This window comes from Scardinius erythrophthalmus (genome assembly GCF_964197995.2).
Source record: "Scardinius erythrophthalmus genome assembly, chromosome: 25".
Lineage (NCBI taxonomy): Eukaryota > Metazoa > Chordata > Actinopteri > Cypriniformes > Leuciscidae > Scardinius > Scardinius erythrophthalmus.
Window position 1 is genome coordinate 2735034 of NC_138245.1, and position 20399 is coordinate 2755432.

Genomic DNA, 20399 nt, shown 5'->3' on the forward strand with positions numbered 1-20399 from the left:
AGACACACTTTTATGATAGATAGACACACTTTTATGATGGACACATGCACTTTTATGATGGATAGATGCACTTTTATGATGGACACATGCACTTTTATGATGGATAGATGCACTTTTATGATGGACAGATGCACTTTTATGATGGATAGATGCACTTTTATGATGGACAGATGCACTTTTATGATGGATAGATGCACTTTTATGATGGATAGACGCACTTTTATGATGGACACATGCACTTTTATGATGGGCAGATGCACTTTTATGATGGAGACATGCACTTTTATGATGGACAGATGCACTTTTATGATGGATAGATGCACTTTTATGATGGACAGATGCTCTTTTATGATGGATAGATGCACTTTAATGATGGATAGACACACTTTTATGATGGACACATGCACTTTTATGATGGATAGATGCACTTTTATGATGGATAGATGCACTTTAATGATGGATAGACGTACTTTTATGATGGACACATGCACTTTTATGATGGATAGATGCACTTTTATGATGGACACATGCACTTTTATGATGGATAGATGCACTTTTATGATGGATAGATGCACTTTAATGATGGATAGACGTACTTTTATGATGGACAGATGCACTTTTATGATGGATAGATGCACTTTTATGATGGACAGATGCACTTTTATGATGGATAGATGCACTTTAATGATGGATAGACGCACTTTTATGATGGACACATGCACTTTTATGATGGATAGATGCACTTTTATGATGGATAGATGCACTTTAATGATGGATAGACGTACTTTTATGATGGACACATGCACTTTTATGATGGATAGATGCACTTTTATGATGGACAGATGCACTTTTATGATGGATAGATGCACTTTAATGATGGATAGACGCACTTTTATGATGGACACATGCACTTTTATGATGGATAGATGCACTTTTATGATGGACAGATGCACTTTTATGATGGATAGATGCACTTTAATGATGGATAGATGCACTTTTATGATGGACACATGCACTTTTATGATGGATAGATGCACTTTTATGATGGATAGATGCACTTTTATGATGGACAGATGCACTTTTATGATGGATAGATGTACTTTTATGATGGATAGATACGCTTTTATGATGGACAGATGCACTTTTATGATGGACAGATGCACTTTGATGAAAAATATACCCATTGACTGTCATTATAAAGCTTGGAAGAGCGACGACACTTTTTAATATAACTCTGATTGTATTCTTCTGAAAGAAGAAAGTAATATACACCTAGGATGACGTCAGGGTAAGTAAATCATGGGCTAATTTTCCTTTTTGGGTGAACTATCCCTAGGACCATAGACATAAAATACAAATAGGACTACCAAATTGCCTATCACAGTTTTTGGCAAGTAAATCACGTGATGTGACACATCCTATTGACCCTGTTCACATTTCTGGGTTTCTCAGAAGTGTAAGGCATCATAGTTGGGTTAACTTCTATAGCAGTGAATGAAAGACTACATTAAATATATATTTTTGTGTTCCAATTTGCTCAAATAGCAAAAGAAAAACGCCACAACAGTGTTTTCACAACTTTCAAAAAGAGTAAAAAAATAGATAATGGCAGTCGGAAGAAAGAAAGTTGTCAACTTTGTCACAGCCGCGCTATTAGAAACACGCTTACAGCAGCGTTAACTAGTTTTTGTGTAAATAATACAAATATAGTGTTATATGCGTAATTATCTTTTATTATGACAGTATGTGGCAACATGTACGTTAAAAGCGCATCTTCTGCACTAAACAATAATATTGCAATATTCTAGACTCTTACACGTACCTAACGCCACACTTACACTACAGAAGACTGTAAAAAATATTTTTTTGTATTTTCAAATTACAAATTACTTGTATTTTAATTAAATACTTTTTGATGTATTTGTGCCCATCTCTGGTTAAAGGTTGTCAGAAGAACTGCTCCATAAATACTTTTAAACCTACTCCACACATGACTCCTGTGTGTTTTAGTCTTTCAGCATTTAGTTGTCAGTACCTTTGTCTCACACTCCAAACACCAGGACTGAACACTAACCAGCCTAAACCAAAATCCTCGAATCCCTTTTTTTTTATTTCAATAGAATAAATAAAGCTATCCCACTTGTGAAAGAATATTAGAAATAGACATTGCAATACAAATAATTGATATTGCATAAATATGCAAACGATATACTGTACATACAGAAACAGAGCAGTATACAATTAACACCAGTTAATGGTAAACTTCTTTCTTGGATCTTGTTTGAATTGACAGGCTATTATAGGCTTGGCATTGAATTCCCTCTAAATGTGTTATGGGCCATGAGGACTGTCTGGTTAGTAAAAAAAAAATCAAAATATGATTTCATCCAGTAAAAGTTAACTTCACATGGTAATTAGTTTATTTTAACAACAACAAAGGGAAAAGAATGCTACCGATTACAAATGGAATGTTCAATATTTTTTTCTTTTTTTTTTTTTGCCTACCTATGAATTAAGAGGCATTGTTAACTCTTACATTCTAATTACATGTACAATCAAGGCATCAGATGAAAGCTTATCTTCCACTCTTTCTAAAGGTGTGCTCAGTTTGTTTCTAGCATAAAGTATCAGGAAGATATGGCTCACGATTCATGAATATAATTAAACCGTTTTAGCATGTTTGGGTGATTCTGGGAGTTAAAGCCGAATTTGAGGTAACATTGTTTTGACCCTAATTACAAGTTTCCAGCAGCTTGTTGACCGGGTTGGCCACCCAGGTTGTGATCCTCAGACATCATAGATTTCATTTTTATATGACAACCTTTTACAGCAGCCCATGTCTGCTAAACCCCCTTTGCCCCCTGGGTATTACCTCCAACTCTGATCAGCCTGAAGCTTTCGGGCAAGACCTTGATCAGGCGTGTTTAATCAGAGGTGGAAAGTGGATCCTGAGGGCCAGATTTAGTCTCTTCATGTTCACAGTTTGTGCAGAGATGCCTTGCAAATCTTATGACTTGTTGACGAATTGCATTCTGTTATTAAAATACATTATTAGCACACAAAAAATGAATAAAACTGGTAGGTGTTCCAAGCTTTCTCTTAAAGTCCCCCTGTAGTCAATAATTTTATCCCTTAAAACTCATCTTTGATCACCAAAATTACACATTTAAAAGTTTTTTTCCATGAAAAAATTTCTTCATGCCTTAAAACATCTTGAATGTAACTCGACACCCTTGCCTCATTTAGTATGCGCGGTTCTATGAATATGCAAATTAGCCCCGCCTCCACTCACTCACTCAGCTCAGAGATCCACTGGTTGACGATCACACGTTGATCTGATTGGTTACAAGGTAGTTTGTGACGTCAGAAACACCAGCGATTTCAAAGCGTTTTTGAGACTGTCTTTGGTTCACTGCAGTTTTAAGGAGGAAATACTCAGCAATGGAGTCGACTTATGAATTTACACATGGTTTGTCTTAAAGCTACAATATGCAAAAACATTTTTGCCACTAGAGGGCGCTACATCCAAACAACAACAACAACGGCGTAGCTTGATGACGATGTGAAGGAGCGTGGAATGATGGGAACTGTCGTTTTAAACTCCACTGTGGATGTAAATCAGTCAGACGGGAATCGAAAAATCATGTTCATGGATGAGGCTAAGTTCTATAATGACATGCTTTTTGTGGTTCAGCGCGGTCTGTAATGGGAAAGAGAAGAGACGAGCGGGATGCAAGTAGGTCAAGTGCAAATGACGAACACCTGTGTCTTATTGCTGTGATCCACGCGCTGGAGAGACCGCTTATAATCCGCGCTGGAACGAGAGAGAGACTGAAGAGAAAATTGGACGCAGAGAAAGAAAACTGGTGGATCCGAGCTCTCATTTTTGAACTCTTTTGTGCCGTCGCGGTTGCCACGGTGAATGCGCGTTGTGCACGACTTTTGTTTGTTTTGGTTTATTTTAATAAAGTACGAGTCCCAGTCACGCGACCCCTGTCTTCTTCCTTCCTGACTCTTGAACCTCATAACACTTTTATTTCATTAAAATGAATTAACCGCAAGAAAAAGTAAGGTTTAATACTAAATTGGTTCCCTTACGAGAACGTTCTCTCGTACTGCGTTGCAAACGCTATGGGAAAACTCCTTTTCTCGAGAATATTGAAGCCTTTATTTTAAAACGCATTTGCTACAGCACAGGCGAGAGCATCAGACCCACGTGAGTGAGCTGATAGGCTGTGCTGTGGGCAACTGCACGAACCAATGGCGGATAGACAGAAGCGCGCGAGCCAATCAGGGCGCTTGGCGCTCTGTCACTGTCAAGCGCGCGAAACTACACGTGACCATAACATATAAATACAGATAGAATCCGCCATTTGACAGATTTAATCTCCTTCAGCTCGACTCACCTCGTCGCTGATTTTCTCCGGTCGTAAGAAGCCCTCGTCGTGGAAAAGCCGTCCAGCGGAACAGCTTCGCATCCCGGCATCTCGCCAGCTGAGCGTTTCCCTGTGGCATCCGACGAAAAATTATATCCTTTTCATAAAGCATGGTTACTCGCTTCAGTTCGCCCGCAGACCACCGCGTTTTCGCGCGGTTATACAAACCACGGTAAGGGGCACATTGAGTCATGTCCTCCGCACCGAAGTGTTAAGTCTGCTGGCGAAAGGGGCCATCGAGAAGATCCCCCTTTCTCTGAGCGAGTCAGGTCTTTACAGCCGATACTTTCTTGTTCCAAAGAAAGACGGCGGCCTGAGACCCATTTTAGATCTCAGACATCTGAACAAGGCTCTCATGTCACGGCCGTTCAGAATGCTCACGACCAGACATATCCTGGCGCAGATTCGCCCAGGCGACTGGTTTTTCTCAGTAGATCTGAAAGACGCTTACTTTCACATTCAAGTGAACCCCCACCACAGGCCATTCTTGAGATTCGCCTTCGAGGGGCAGACATACCAGTACACAGTTCTTCCATTTGGACTGGCACTAGCGCCTCGTACATTCACGAAGTGCATGGATGCAGCTCTCTCCCCCCTGAGACAGCGGGGAATGCGCATCCTAAACTACCTCGACGACTGGCTCATACTGACCCAGTCAGAGGCGGAGTCACATACTCACAAAGCCTGGCTCCTCAGCCATCTAGAATGTCTAGGGCTCAGGGTCAATGTTGCAAAGAGTGTTCTGTTGCCCAGCCAACGTATCACGTTCCTGGGAACAGTTCTCGACTCCGTACTTATGAGAGCATGGCCCACACCGGCCCGTGCTCTAACGATTCAGCAGCTCACGGCATCGTTCACAGAGGGCTCTTATGTACCCCTCAGAACGTTTCAGAGGATCCTTGGCCTGATGGCCTCTGCATCATCAGTACTCCAACTAGGCCTACTGCGTATGCGTCCTCTTCAGCTGTGGCTGGCTCCTCTGGTGCCACCCCACGCCTGGCATTCAGGCCACTTGATTATCAAGGTGGACCAGCGCTGTGTTCAAGCCCTGGCCCCTTGGAAAAACGCCAGCTGGTACCAGCAGGGCGTAAACATGGGGGTAGTTTCAGAGAGGAGGATGATTTCAACAGACGCCTCCAACTCCGGTTGGGGAGCTCTGTACGAGGGCAGGCCTGCCTCCGGCCTCTGGTCGAGCTCGGAGAAACGCCTACACATAAACTGCCTCGCAATGAGAGCAGTTTTTCTAGCCCTAAAAACATTCCTCCCATACCTGGCGGGACACCACGTGTTGGTACGGACGGACAACATGTCGGTGGTCTCTTACATAAATCGCCAGGGCGGCCTCAGGTCCCGCAACCTGTTTGCCATAGCCTCACAGCTCTTGCTATGGGCTCACACCAATCTGCGCTCGCTCAGGGCAGCTCACGTGCCAGGCACGTTGAATACAGGAGCAGACATGCTCTCTCGGGGCAGAGTTCCCCCAGAGGAATGGTCTCTCCACCCTCAGACAGTTCTCCTACTCTGGGAGGTCTTCGGGAAGGCAGAAGTAGATCTTTTCGCCTCAAAAGACAACTGTCAATGCCCAATCTTTTTCTCAAAGAGCAGGGATGCGTCGGCCCACGACTGGCCCAACCTTCCTCTCTATGCGTTCCCCCCGGTCTCGATGCTCCCTCAGGTCATCGAACGGATCAGGAACACGAAAAGCGCAGTGCTATTAGTAGCTCCTCTCTGGCGGACCCAGGTTTGGTTCCCAGAGTTGATGCAGCTGTCTGTAGCAGACCCGTGGCCAATCCCAGTGAGGCGCGACCTCCTGACTCAGGCCAACAGGACAATCTGGCATCCCCGTCCCGACTTATGGGCCCTACATGTATGGCCACTCAACGGGTACCCCAGAACCTCCCAGAGGGCGTCCTGAATACTATAAAGGAAGCTAGAGCTCCGTCTACCAGACGCCTCTATCTCAGTAAATGGTCAGTGTTTTCCAGCTGGTGTTTAGCTCGAGACCTCGACCCATACACTTGTGAAGTACCAAGAGTACTGTCTTTTCTACAGGAGATGTTGGACGCGGGTCGCTCCCCCTCCACTCTCAAAGTGTACGTGGCAGCCATTGCTGCTTTTCACGTATTGGAAGCCGGGGCCTCCTTAGGAAAAAGCGACCTTATAGTTCGCTTCCTCAGGGGCGCCAGGAGGCTTAACCCGCCTCGGCCACCGTCTGTTCCGGCCTGGGACCTCTCCTTGGTCCTGCGGGCTCTTAAGGGACCTCCCTTTGAACCACTTCAGTCAGCTGATCCTAAGTCTCTATCTCTGAAAACCGCCCTGCTTCTAGCACTGGCGTCAGTAAAGAGAATAGGGGATTTACAGGCGCTGTCTACCAGCGCTTCCTGTCTGGAGTTTGGTACTAATGACTCCAAGGTCATTCTTAGGCCAAGACATGGATATGTTCCTAAGGTGCTCTCAACTCCGTTCAGAGCCCAGGTTATTTCTCTGTCAGCTCTCCCCTCCTCCGAGGAGGATAGCGATTCTCTCATGCTTTGCCCAGTCAGAGCTTTGAGAATTTATCTGGAGCGTTCGGCCTCTTTCAGACAGTCTGAACAGCTCTTTGTGTGTTTCGGGGGCCGATCCAAGGGCCTCCCGGTCACTAAAACCACACTGTCCAGATGGATAGTTGACGCCATTGCCCTGGCTTACACCTCACTGGGCCTCTCTTGTCCCATAGGTGTTAGAGCTCATTCCACGAGAGGTGTTGCCTCTTCGTGGGCTTGGTCAAGTGGTATTCCCATTGAAGACATTTGTGCGGCGGCCGGCTGGTCCGCTCCGTCCACATTTGTGAGATTCTATAAGCTGGATGTCCCTGCTCTGCAGACATGCGTTCTTTCTGTCTAGACTCTGGCTCTGTGGATCCAGACTAGTTTTGAACCATGGTCACTTGGGTATTCCCATCTATAGCATATGTGCGGCGGCCGGATATCCGCTCCGTCCACATTGTTGAATTATAGCTTTAATGCCCTTGCTTGTAGCTACAGTTCTTCTGTCTAGACACTGGCTCTGTGACCCAGTCTAGTTGATATTGAACACACGGTTTTCACTTTGTGGGCTAAGTGACTGGCTCTGGCCAGATCCGATGAATTATAACTTTAATGTCCCTGCTTTGCAGTTACAGTCTTTTCAGTCTAGACTCTGGCTCTGCTGACCCAGGCTAGTTTGATATTAAACACACGGCTATCACCTTGTGGGTTAAATGACTGGCTCTGGCCAGTCTTTATTACGGATAATTGATGGGCCCGATGTTCGGTCTCTTTTTATCCTGGCTATTCTGTACTTCCCGGAACTCTGGTGAGTCAGAGCGGCCAAAAGATTAATAGCACGGCGTTTTAAATGGAAACGTTCCCATAGCGTTTGCAACGCAGTACGAGAGAACGTTCTCGTAAGGGAACGTACTGGTTACTTTCGTAACCTCGGTTCCCTTAGAGATAAGGGAACGAGTACTGCGTTGCCTTGCCGTGCTATTTTTCTTATGGCAGGTTTGTCGCTTCAGTCGATTATACCTGTCAAATGGCGGATTCTATCTGTATTTATATGTTATGGTCACGTGTAGTTTCGCGCGCTTGACAGTGACAGAGCGCCAAGCGCCCTGATTGGCTCGCGCGCTTCTGTCTATCCGCCATTGGTTCGTGCAGTTGCCCACAGCACAGCCTATCAGCTCACTCACGTGGGTCTGATGCTCTCGCCTGTGCTGTAGCAAATGCGTTTTAAAATAAAGGCTTCAATATTCTCGAGAAAAGGAGTTTTCCCATAGCGTTTGCAACGCAGTACTCGTTCCCTTATCTCTAAGGGAACCGAGGTTACGAAAGTAACCAGTACGTTATCATAGATGTTACTGTATGTCGAATTCATTGTTGTGATAACGCGGTGCAGTTTTACATGTTCTAAACAATTGTTGTAAAAGTACATTCGAACATACTCACATCATTTGCCAAAATACTGATTAATCTTTATGTATAACACATGCTATATTTATTTACATGGCCATAAACACCAGACGTGATAAACTATGTCAATAAACTAAACACAAATATAAAGCAATAATACTTCCCTTACATAAACATAACTATTACCGAATGATACAGTTGGAAAATATAAAATTAAGCATGCTTTGTCGACAGAACCAGCTGCAATCGGTAAAAGAATAATTGTGTTCCATAATGACTGCACGAAACAAGCTAACGTTTGTTGCTTGATAGATGCTACAACTACAACTTCCGCATTTGTCCAGGACTCCACGCAGTACGAGCGGAAACCAAGGGTAACGCGGATATGACGCCACTGACTGGCGACTCCCAGCTACCCCCTGCTCTAACGCCCCGTTTCCTTGGTTAAAATCTTAATTTTCTCACGATTTAAAAATAGTTGGAAACATTTGGGATATTGTAAGTAATCAACTTAACAAAATATATAACACTGGCCTTGAGATTATGGGATATTTTAATGCAAATTTCTTGCATATTGCACATTTAAAGCAGATTAAAAACACCACTTAGACACATAAACAACATTTAAAGCTGGATTTTTACCACATGGAGACTTTAATATATTTTTTTATTGAATCACTTTAAGTGGCTCATTATAAACCAACATCAATTATGCAGCGGAGTTCAATGATTTCTAATACACACTTTAGAGAGTTTACAGTCTGAAATGCATCACGTGACTTTATCACTCATGGATATGTTAACAAGATCTACTTCAGCTTCATAAATTCCTGATCAACTTTGATCAACACACATTGATTGCTTAGACAAGTAAAAAGCACAAAGAAATGTACAAAAAAACTATTAAATTATGGGTATTAAATCAAATTTAATTTTATCGTTTCAAAATCTTAAGCGTACCCCGGCAAAAGCATTATTAAGTGAAAATATTACAAAACAAAATGTTAACATGCTGAGTGATGTCAAAGTAGTTGTGTTAGCTGATGAGACTTCTCTCCACACGGAGTCAGATGCTCAATCACATTTCACAGTTGAATAAACGGCTGCAGACTCATGCCTGGAAGCATTATGTGATTATTTTTTTGCCTTGTAAAAAGTAATTGATTGAGAAAAGCATTCAGACTCACAGAAACACACAGGTATATTTAAATTTAATGTGATTATCTATTTTATGGCTCCTGGACATTTTGTCTGTCGTTGGCCCAGACACTGGAGATTAGACATGGTTTTCATTAGGAAAAGAGGCCTTAGGTTGTGCATTAGTGCATGAGTGATGTTCTGGATGTGATCTTCAGTCAGAGCTGCTGCTGCTACTGCTACTGCTGGACGAATGCTGGAACAGGACAAAACAACACACATTTCAGACGGAGAACATCAGCATCACTGCAGAACACTGACCAGCTCTCATGATGAACTGTGTTTAAGGAGTTTTAACACACTGGCCGTCTGTTTGAATACTGACACAACAGATATCATTACTCCAGTCTTCAGTGTCACATTATCCCTCAGAAATCATTCTTATATGATGATTTGCTGCTCAAGAAACATTTATGATTATTATCAATGTTGAAAACAGTTGTGCTGCTTGATACATTTTATTTTTTCTGTATTCTTTGATGAATAGAAAGTTCAAAAGAACAGCATTTATTTAAAATATAATCTTTTGTAACATTATAAAAGGTATTTACTGTGATTTCAATTTGTTCAAAACAATGCTCAGGTAGGCCATGGCATTTAAACGATGCCCAATTGGCACTAAGGGGCCTAAAGTGTGCCAAGAAAACATCCCCCACACCATTACACCACCACCACCAGCCTGCACAGTGGTAACAAGGCATGATGGATCCATGTTCTCATTCTGTTTACGCCAAATTCTGACTGTACCATCTGAATGTCTCAACAGAAATCGAGACTCATCAGACCAGGCAACATTTTTCCAGTCTTCAACTGTCCAATTTTGGTGAGCTTGTGCAAATTGTAGCCTCTTTTTCCTATTTGTAGTGGAGATGAGTGGTACCCGGTGGGGTCTTCTGCTGTTGTAGCCCATCCGCCTCAAGGTTGTGCGTGTTGTGGCTTCACAAATGCTTTGCTGCATACCTCGGTTGTAACGAGTGGTTATTTCAGTCAAAGTTGCTCTTCTATCAGCTTGAATCAGTCGGCCCATTCTCCTCTGACCTCTAGCATCAACAAGGCATTTTCGCCCACAGGACTGTTTTTCCCTTTTCACACCATTCTTTGTAAACCCTAGAAATGGTTGTGCGTGAAAATCCCAGTAACTGAGCAGATTGTGAAATACTCAGACCGGCCCGTCTGGCACCAACAACCATGCCACGCTCAAAATTGCTTAAATCACCTTTCTCTCCCATTCTGACATTCAGTTTGGAGTTCAGGAGATTGTCTTGACCAGGGCCACACCCCTAAATGCATTGAAGCAACTGCCATGTGATTGGTTGATTAGATAATTGCATTAATGAGAAATTAAACAGGTGTTCCTAATAATCCTTTAGGTGAGTGTATATTATATATATATTATATATATATATATATATATATATATATATATATATATATATATATATATATATAAACATTGGTCTATTTCGATCTACATCAGAGCATCAGAGCGTCCCTGAGTCTTCTCCAGGCGTCGTTGGCAGGGCGGCGAGAGCGAATTTTGCCGCTCTCGTCGGCGGCGGTGTGAACGTACAGTTATGAGGGCGCCGGCGCCAACTCTAGCCTGTCAGTCTCTAAAGGTCTGTGCTATATTTGTATGTATATACAAAATTGTTGCTGCACACCCCTCTGACACTGGGTAGTCGCGCCCTTGCTTATTTATATGATTTTGAGCAAATTGGAGCCGACTTTTCTTGTGCTTCTGGGTCAGTAGTGGTGTATGTCTCTGAGTTCTGGCATGCGTTTATTACGTGCTTTACTGTGCAGCTGAACCCTCAGTGCCTGTTGCCACCAGGTCTTGCTGCAGATCTTTTGCAGTCACTCAAGGCTTTTCTGAACCTGCTTTCTCAGATATCTGGTTGCAGCCTTTGAAAGTTTTCTTTTTCTGCCCTATCCAGGTGGTGTAACCGCTGTTCGTTTAACTTGGGAACTATGCTTCCAACGGTGTCTCTAGGAACATTTAGTGCCTTCTCTATCTTTTTGTATCCTGTTCCTTGTTTGTGAAGGGCGATGATTATCGAAATCATGAAATCATAGTGAAAAAGTTATTTTGACTTAGCCATATTTCTAACATGCAGTCAAACGTGGCGCTCAACAAACCTATAGCCAGTTCAGATATTTAATGTGTTCTAGCTCAAGCACACCTGATGCGACTAATGAAGCCCTTGATTATTCGCATCAGGTGTGCTTGAGACGACACCTGGTTTGCAGATGCGTGCTGTTGTGAGGGACTCTATTCAGGGGGTTGAATAGTGATTTAAAGTAGAAGTCATTTAAAGGTTGCATTTTCAGTTGAATTTTGGGAAACCACTTGAAACATTTGTTGTGTTTGGCTATTTCAATTACTTTTGTTTGATGTGTTCATTGCAGTAAGACTAAATTTTACCAAAAAACCTGATTTGCAATGGGTGTTGTATAATTCCGATTGCAACTATATATATATATATATATATATATATATATATATATATATATATATATATATAGAGAGAGAGAGAGAGAGAGAGAGAGAGAGAGAGAGAGAGAGAGAGAGAGAGAGAGAGAGAGAGAGAGAGAGAGGCTATTGATATTTTGGCAAAAAATATTTTGCATGCAATTATCGAAGAAGGGTTTAGACATCACTGATGTAATAATGTCATATAACATTTATATCCACTGAACATTCAGGCTCTTACCTTGCCATGTTTCATATGTTTATGTTCCTTGTTAGCTTTATGAGCTTTATGCCCTTTCTTCATCTTTTTCATCTTTTTGTGTTTCTTATGACCAGGTACACCCATTCCAGCCGGCTGGCCGCCAATCTGTGGGATGGGGCCCGGATGCCCAGCTCCGGGATACGGGCCGGGGTATTGTTGTCCTGCTCCGGGATACGGGCCGGGGTACGGTTGCCCCGCTCCGGGATACGGGCCATGCGGGCCGGGAGCACCGGGAGGGAAAGGCTGTTGAGGCTGGTTCATGCCGGGCGGATAGACAGGGTTCTGTCCGGGGTGTGATGGGATAGGCATGGCTGGATATCCAGGGTTCTGTCCGGGGTGTGATGGGATAGGCATGGCTGGATATCCAGGGTTTGGAGGTCCCGGAAAGGCAGGATTGGGCGGTCCTGTGTGTCACAGCAAGCCAGATATGAGATAAGTGCGGGACATTTCCCAAACACACTCGAAGCGCTCGACCAATCACAACACACTGCTCTAGCCGACCAATCAGAGCACAGTGTGCTTTTCAGAAGGAGGGGCTTCATAGAGACAGGAACTAAACAGGGGTACGTTTCTGTAACTCGTTACTTAACCATTAGTATGATGCGTCATTGGAGAAAGTAACTAGCTAGTCATGACTATTTCCCTAAAACGTAGTAACTGTCCCAAAACTGCAGTGAACCAAAGACAGTCTCAAAAACAACAGTTACATTCAAGATATTTTAAGGCATGAAGAATGTTTTCCAAGGAAAAAACATTTAAATATGTAATTTTTGGTGATCAAAGATGAGTTTTAAGGGATACAATTATTGACTACAGGGGGACATTAATGAAAGCATTCAGAGAAAAAGTAAAACCAAAAATCACCTTGATTCGGCCACATGTTTGTCTCTTCCAACTGATCTGCAACAAATAAAAGAAAGACAGACTTTAAACGTGAACCTTCAATACTTCATTTATGCATGTATAGCCAACACTAGATTTACCACTTTCATTCCAAAACCATAAAGCACTGAATAAAGGTGATTGGATGTAAAGGTACAAGCAGTCAAGTTCAGATAAACACTATTTAAAATTTTGTAGGAAATATTATTATTCAATATATCAGTTACAAAAAGAGAGTTAATTAATCAGAGATTGGCTTGTTTCCCATCTTTGTAAGCGGTGGCAGTGAAAATCCCGTCAAACGATGTTAGTACTGTACACTTACACTAGTGTTATATACAGAACTGTTTGCAACTCTGCGTTTGATGTAAAGCTTATTACTAAAGTTGCCCTGAAGTGCAAATGAAATGTATGCCTCAACGCAATGCACATGAGGAACTGTCATTATCTGTCTAGTCAACATGCTTTCTCTTAGCATAATTTTCAGCATCATATGGATGGAAGTTCAGATAATCTTTTCCTCCCTACAGTGACATATGAAACGGCTTCTGAAACAATAAATAATGTGGGCGGGACTTGATTTTGTCTGTGGGGCATTGATTGGATGGTTGGGGTTTGCTATTGGTGGATCTCATGTGAGTGACAGGTTGCCCCGCCCTCGCGCCAGTAAACACGTCATCAGAGAAGACATGCAGGAGAGGTTATTCTGATTCACGATTACCGGGCACATTCATTAACATAATGCGCACCGATAAATCATTTAGGCTATAATAAACACTGCAATATTACATTCTACGATTTGTCAATTTTGATTACATAATATTGACCCGCGAATGACATGCAAGAAAAATCGCATGCACGATTTACTAATTTGTTCCCTTGATTTGCTAAATAGTGTGGACCATTTACTAATTTGTTCGTTCGATTTATAAATCGTGCGCACGATAGCAAATCAAGAGAATGTAATAGTAAATCGTGCACCGGATTTTTAATTTGAGGGAACAAATTAGTAAATCATGCGCACAATTTAGACAACTATTTTGCCCTGCGTGTCATATGCGGGGCTCCGTAATTAAACTGCCGACTGCCCTTTCCCTTTTATACTTTGCTGTTGTGTTTTGTTAATTTAATTTGCAACTCAGGGTCACCATTTACAGTTTAATTATGATAAGAGGAATCCTGCTCTTATTTAAAAAAAGAAGAAAAAGAAGATGCAAAACAATTTTCTTAATTGTTTTGCTATGTAAAATAAGTTTAAAATCAACGAATAATTAAATAAATTCAAAAATACATGTTACTTTGTAAATTCGTATTAGTCATCATCTTTAGTTTGCGTAAGATCAGTCATGATTCCTTTACTTCCTCGAAACTGCGCACTCCATGTTCTCCACATCCGGGACAGAGGGAGCACTTCATCTCTGCTGGAAAACGCCCTGGGCAAACAACAGCTCTCTCTCTCCCACATTCTGCTGTGTGTATTTACTCAACAAAGCTTAAACCGTCCCGAACACACAGGGACTGTCAGCAGCACTTCAGAGGTCAAGAAGCCCAGAAACACAAACTCCGCTTACATGAACGCGTTGAGCAGACAGCTGGCATGAAACTGCATTAATAATTAATAATGTAATAGGCTAATAACAAACTCTGGACCGCATTGAAAGATCATTCTTTTAGGATTTGCAAGCCGATTTCCTTAAGCTACTTCATGATTTTAGTAGGCTATTTCCAAATAACACGTTTAGACCACATACCTTGTTCCTCGGGAAACTTTAGTGCACTGACTGACGCGCGCTTCCGCGTTCCGCCGCGCGCTCCTCGATCACCGGCGTGACGTCACTCGAGAGCGGACTCTGACCTCACCTGTCACCTGTCTGATGATTAGGCACTAATGTGATGTTCTGCCTTTTTATCATGGTCCTTGATTTTCATACCTTTTCGCCATAAGTATTATATATTGAATAATAAGGATATATTATATAAAAAGTTTTTGAAATATTGTTTTGATAGTGGCATCATATTGGTAGATCAGTTATTTAATTTAAATGGTTTTCTTTTCACTTTCAGTGAGTTTTTGGCACATTATAAGATTCCTGTAACACCAGGGGACTGTGCAAAAGTTTTTGATGCAATATCTCCTGAAATGCTATTTAGACATCAAACAATAATCAATATTCAACAATGGTCCCCATCTATAGTAAGTGCTAATGTAGGTAATATTTGTTTTTCCTTTAACTCACAAAACAGATCCATAAGAGCGTTATTTAAAAAATAAAAATAAAAAACAATAAAAAAACGTCTTTGCCTTATATAGCCTACTCATACTGGAATCACAGACAATATTGTGTGGAAAAAGGTTTGGCTTATACCTAATCAATATTTAATTACAAACAAAGCTAAGGAGGTATCATTCAAAAATACATAGAATTTACTCAGTTAAACATCACTTTGTGAAATTTAAAAGAGATATTGATTTTAATTGCACATTTTGCGACAGTTGCCCTGAAACTGTGGTTGATTTATTCTAGCACTGCTCATTTGTAAGAATATTCTGGCTAAATGTTTGTGATTTTATCACAAAGAATATTGATGGCCAATTTGTGTTGTTTTGGAAACTTTGTTTATATAAAAAATATATATATATATTTTAATGGCAAAATTCCATGCTCACAAATGAAAATCTTCCTGTAAAAAACCCTGTTTTACATCATTCAAGAAAAAAATGGAGCTTTATATTGACTCAATTAAATTTTCTATGAAGCAAAACGTTAAAACTTGCAAATGTTTCGTTTTCTTTATGTAGATCTACAATAATCCCCCTAGTGTGCAACTGTCATTTGTTGTATTTTCTTGTATACTGTATTTGTAATATTTCTGTTAATAAAAAAAGGTACAAATGTTCTGTACGTGACTCCAGCATATATTTATGTTTTGTTGTTGTTATTATTGTTCATTCTAAGAGATACAACCACGCTTCATTTCCCTCAGGCCTGTACCATGAAGCCGGTTTAGGAGGATAGCCAGATGTGTTTCAGTGTAGTTTGCGCCAACCCTGGGTTATAGGTCAGGTGATCTTCCAGGTAAGAGGGCTCAAACCGAACATGGACCAATCAGCTGTGAGCAAAGTGTCACATGTCTGATGCGATAAAGTCACTCCACCTGTTTCTACTCCACATTAAAGATCACTACAGAGCACATGATTTTTAATAATGCTTTTAGTAATGCTTATTTAGAATAATAATTTTGTATGATTTAGATGTAATTATTAATCGATCACACGTACAATTTTAGTTTAGAAATTATTTTTACGCACATTTTAAATGAATAAATATATAAAGGTAATATAAATACGCTTTAGAATCAATAGATTAAGCAATAAAATGACTAAATGTGATCCTAAAAGTTCAATTCTCTCAATACCTTGATCAACTGTATAAACTAACTTCACAACTTTTACTTGCACTGATATAGCAAGACTTTTTATTTTAGTTGTCCTCTTTCATAGACAGCTATTTTCTTCTTGCTGTGTAAATTTGTTTAAATTCTTAATGTATTTTTGTAATCTCTTAATATTCTGCAGAAGAGAGAAGTGAATCTCAGTTTCACTGATTCATAAGACTTTCAGGAGGTGCCAATTTTTAGGAAATTCTGTGTCTTTGTGGGTTCTTATACACATACCATTCTAGGCCATTTAGTAGTATAAACAGTGATTAGTGTGTTTAGACTGGTCTTTAGGAAAACATGTACTTTAAATACCCGGATGATGAGGGACAGTTCACCCAAAAATGAACATTTTGTCATCATTTACTCACCCTCAAGTTGTTCCAAACCTGTCTGAATTTATTACTACTGTAGTACTACTTACTACAAAAGATATTCTAAAGAATGTTGGTAATTAAACAGTTGACAATAGCCTTTGACTTCCACTAAAAAAAAAAAACTGTGGAAGTCAATGGTTCCCGTCAACTCTCGGGTTACCAATTTTTTTTTTTAAATAGCTATCTTCTCTTGTCTTTAGCAGAAGAAAGACACTTTAGGGTGAGTAAATGACAACATTTTCATTTTGGGGTGAACTATCCCATTAATTAACCACAAGAAATTCAGCTCAGAATTGTGACTTTTATAACTTTTATAAGTCTGAATTGTGAGCTGATTTTTTTGTGTGGCAAAGTCACAATTCTGAGAAAATTTTCAGAATTGAAATATAAACTTACAATCGCGAGTTATAAAAGTCACAATTCTGAGAAAAACTCAGAATTGGAAGATATACACACAATTCAGATTTTTTTCTTGCAATTGCGAGTTTATATCCCACAATCCTGACTTTTTTCCCTCAGAACTGAGATATAAACTTGCAATTGCGAGTTATAAAGTCAGAGTTACGAAATATAAACTCGCAATTGTGAGAAACAAGAATAGTGAGATAAAAAGTCGCAATTATTTTTTAAAGAAACAATTTAATTACAGAAACAAACTTCCATAGGGACGGGCTCTCTGACCAAATAACATCATAACTGATGCGCTAGACAGCCGAGTATAGTGTATAGTGCCTCATTTGGGACACAGTTTATGTGTGTACAGTATATTTTTGTAATGGATGTTTAACAGCAGCGTTCAAGTAGGAAATATATTCTTATTAAAGCTATTTAAGTTATTCAGTCAGGAGTAGTGAGTGATTTCTCTGTGTTTATTTTGTTGTCTGATTCATATTAACAGCATATAGCAGTAGGTACTGTATATTACACTGCTTTCACTTTAATACACGGATCTAATATACACATGCGATTTCCTTCCCTGCTGTTTACGTTCACAGACATGACCGACTGTGTTTATGTGAACTTTGTGTGTTTTTGACAGTTTAAGAACAATAAGATGTGAAAGAGAACTTAGTTTAATGCTCACGGGACACTCCGTCTGACATCCAGCTTTCTGTGCGCGTGCTTCGGGTGTGTGTGCTCAGAAAACCACATATCAGAAGTTTAGACTGATATGGTTTTAAAACACATGCAGATAATAAACTTTCATGATGATGAACTGCAATGTCACGTGAGCGTGACCGCGATAGAGATGATAATCCAAACCAAACAGATGTTTTAGTTTTTGTCAGAGTATCCGAGGCTGGAGCTGTAAAGGCTCCGCCCTCTTCTGGAAAGGGGGCGGGGAGCAGCAGCTCATTTGCATTTAAAGATACATGCACGAAAACAGCTTTCCTTCCACCCAAAAATGATCTGTGGGATATTTTCAGTAGCGCCTCAATGCAGTACACAAGATACGAGGGGAGGAGTCGGATCTTATATAAGGGGTGGAGATTGGTAGGTTTAGGGGTGGAGATGGGTAGGTTTAGGGGTGGGTTTAGGGATCAGGGGGTGGAGATTGGTAGGTTTAGGTATGTAAGGTGGGAGGAGTTGGATTTTATCCGACTCCTCCCCCCGGATTTTATGCTCTGCAGTGAGGACCATCTCGATATTTTGAGCTGAAACTTCACAGACACATTCTGGGGACGTCTAAGACTTACATTACATCTTGTTGGTGAGGGAAGGGCATAAAATATTGGACTTTAAAATATTGAATTTATGGAAGGTAGAGGTACAGTAGTGAACACCACTCCCCTAGGTAGCAAACACTTACAGTACGCTTCAGTCATTCATTATTCACATGCACGTTTGGATTATCCATGAACATAAATAAGCATTACTAAGTGTGTGTGTGTGGTTTGATTAAATCCGTTTGATTATGTTCCGGTACGTTTATTACCACCATCCTCACTGTTTTCCCTTTTTAGTTTTCATGGCCTTTAATTTGCACACTGTTTAGAGGACATGTGGAACACGTTTTTTTCAAACTATTCAAATCAAACTTATTATTGGTGCTTTTAGCTGTACTGTTTCAGCTACAGGAACACTATACCTACCTATAAACTTCAGATGCAAAATAATTATGGGCTCCTATTGTAATCGTCAGTGTTCTTTTAATTATTATTATTATTCAGCTCTGGAAGTCTATGACAACCCATAGAAACACTTGCAAGAAATGTTATGAAATTTGGCATACAAACAGAAGACAGTCTAAACTGTCACCGTAGCAAATTTGGAGTCTCTAACTAAATCCCATAGTGTCACCAATTATCCAAAGTTTCACTTTAGTTTATGCTAATAACTTTTGAACTGTAAAGGCTAGAAACAAATTTTTTTTTTTCCTCTGACGTCATGAAAATTTCTGCCATTTTGAATTTTCCGAAAAACCTACCTTTTTGATCTCCTCCTAGGCCATTGCTCCAATTTTCACCAAAACTGAACCAGATCATCTTCAGACCATGCAGACAAAAAGTTATGGAATTAAAGTTGATCCGTCAAACCGTTCTTGAATAACGCGCAAATTAATTAGATGAAGAGCACGCTAAAATGAATGTGAGGCTATAGCCTATCTCCCCAAAGCTTTAGCATATTCTGACCAAAGTGGTGTGTGTTATGACCATAGACTGTAAAAAAATAGGTTATGACAACCATGAGGGTACCTGCAGTTTCTGCACAGTGCCACCTTGTGGTCAGGAGAAATGAAAAATGGGCAGTTTTGCATATAACTCATGAAAATGTTTGCCAAAAATCACAAAACTGGTCTCTTTAGGTTCAGTGCAGCATTAACCTTATCCAATTTTCCCATATCGGCCACTACTATATTTTACAAACGCATTGACATCATTACGAAACTCGTTAAGTATCTTCGGCACCATGCCCTGAAGGTACACACATTTTCAAGACTGTTGCAAGTAGGTGCTGTTACAAGTAGTACCTTTCATTCTATTAGGTGGCAAATAAACAGATTTTTGCACAGAAGTACAATTTAAAGTTTAATTTGTCATAACAAATTACATTGGGGGTAACAAAGAGTAACAACTTAGATTAATAATGGGAATGCTACTATTTACCTGTAGTCTGAATCCATGAATTTGAACAATGTGAACATTAATGGTGAAATATCACAGTAAATGGTGTCAAAGTAGGGATTAGTAAGCAGTAAGGTACTCGAGGCTAACTTAGTGCTGTATTGTGAATAAGTGACTTGTTCTCGATACAGCACTAGCCTCGAGTACCTTATTGCTTTTATAAAACGGTTACCAGACAATACGAATATTAAAGACAAAAAAAATATGTATCAATGCAACTTTCATCAAGTAAAATCACTAAAAGCCTTCCTTCCGCTGGAAAAAATAGTCCCAGCTTATTAAC

The 20399-nt window shown here is 40.5% G+C and overlaps 1 protein-coding gene across 2 annotated transcripts; it reads right to left on the bottom strand.

Annotated features, from left to right (window-relative positions):
- Positions 1–8902: 8902 nt before the first annotated feature.
- Positions 8903–15056, bottom strand: prr13 (proline rich 13). 2 transcript variants are annotated; one of them, XM_081358632.1, is made up of 4 exons: positions 14928–15056; positions 13159–13194; positions 12274–12698; positions 8903–9758 (listed from the first exon to the last, which is right to left on the bottom strand). In XM_081358632.1, exons 2-4 carry the CDS (start codon positions 13172–13174, stop codon positions 9717–9719), a joined length of 483 nt encoding a protein of 160 aa, XP_081214758.1. In that variant the 5' UTR covers positions 13175–13194; positions 14928–15056; the 3' UTR covers positions 8903–9716. The 2 variants fall into 2 exon arrangements, with proteins under 2 accessions (XP_081214758.1, XP_081214757.1); XM_081358631.1 differs by having other exon boundaries at positions 14475–14966.
- Between the last annotated feature and the right edge of the window lie 5343 nt (positions 15057–20399).

Excerpts from the sequence above, each read along its gene's own strand:
- prr13 (XM_081358631.1), bottom strand. The coding sequence starts at position 14,499 with ATGATGACTAATACGAATTTACAAA. Across the intron at positions 13,195-14,474 it reads GACTAATACGAATTTACAAA|ATCAGTTGGAAGAGACAAAC; the intron begins GTAACATGTATT and ends TATTTGTTGCAG. Across the intron at positions 9,759-12,273 it reads AACATATGAAACATGGCAAG|CATTCGTCCAGCAGTAGCAG; the intron begins GTAAGAGCCTGA and ends GTCCTGTTCCAG.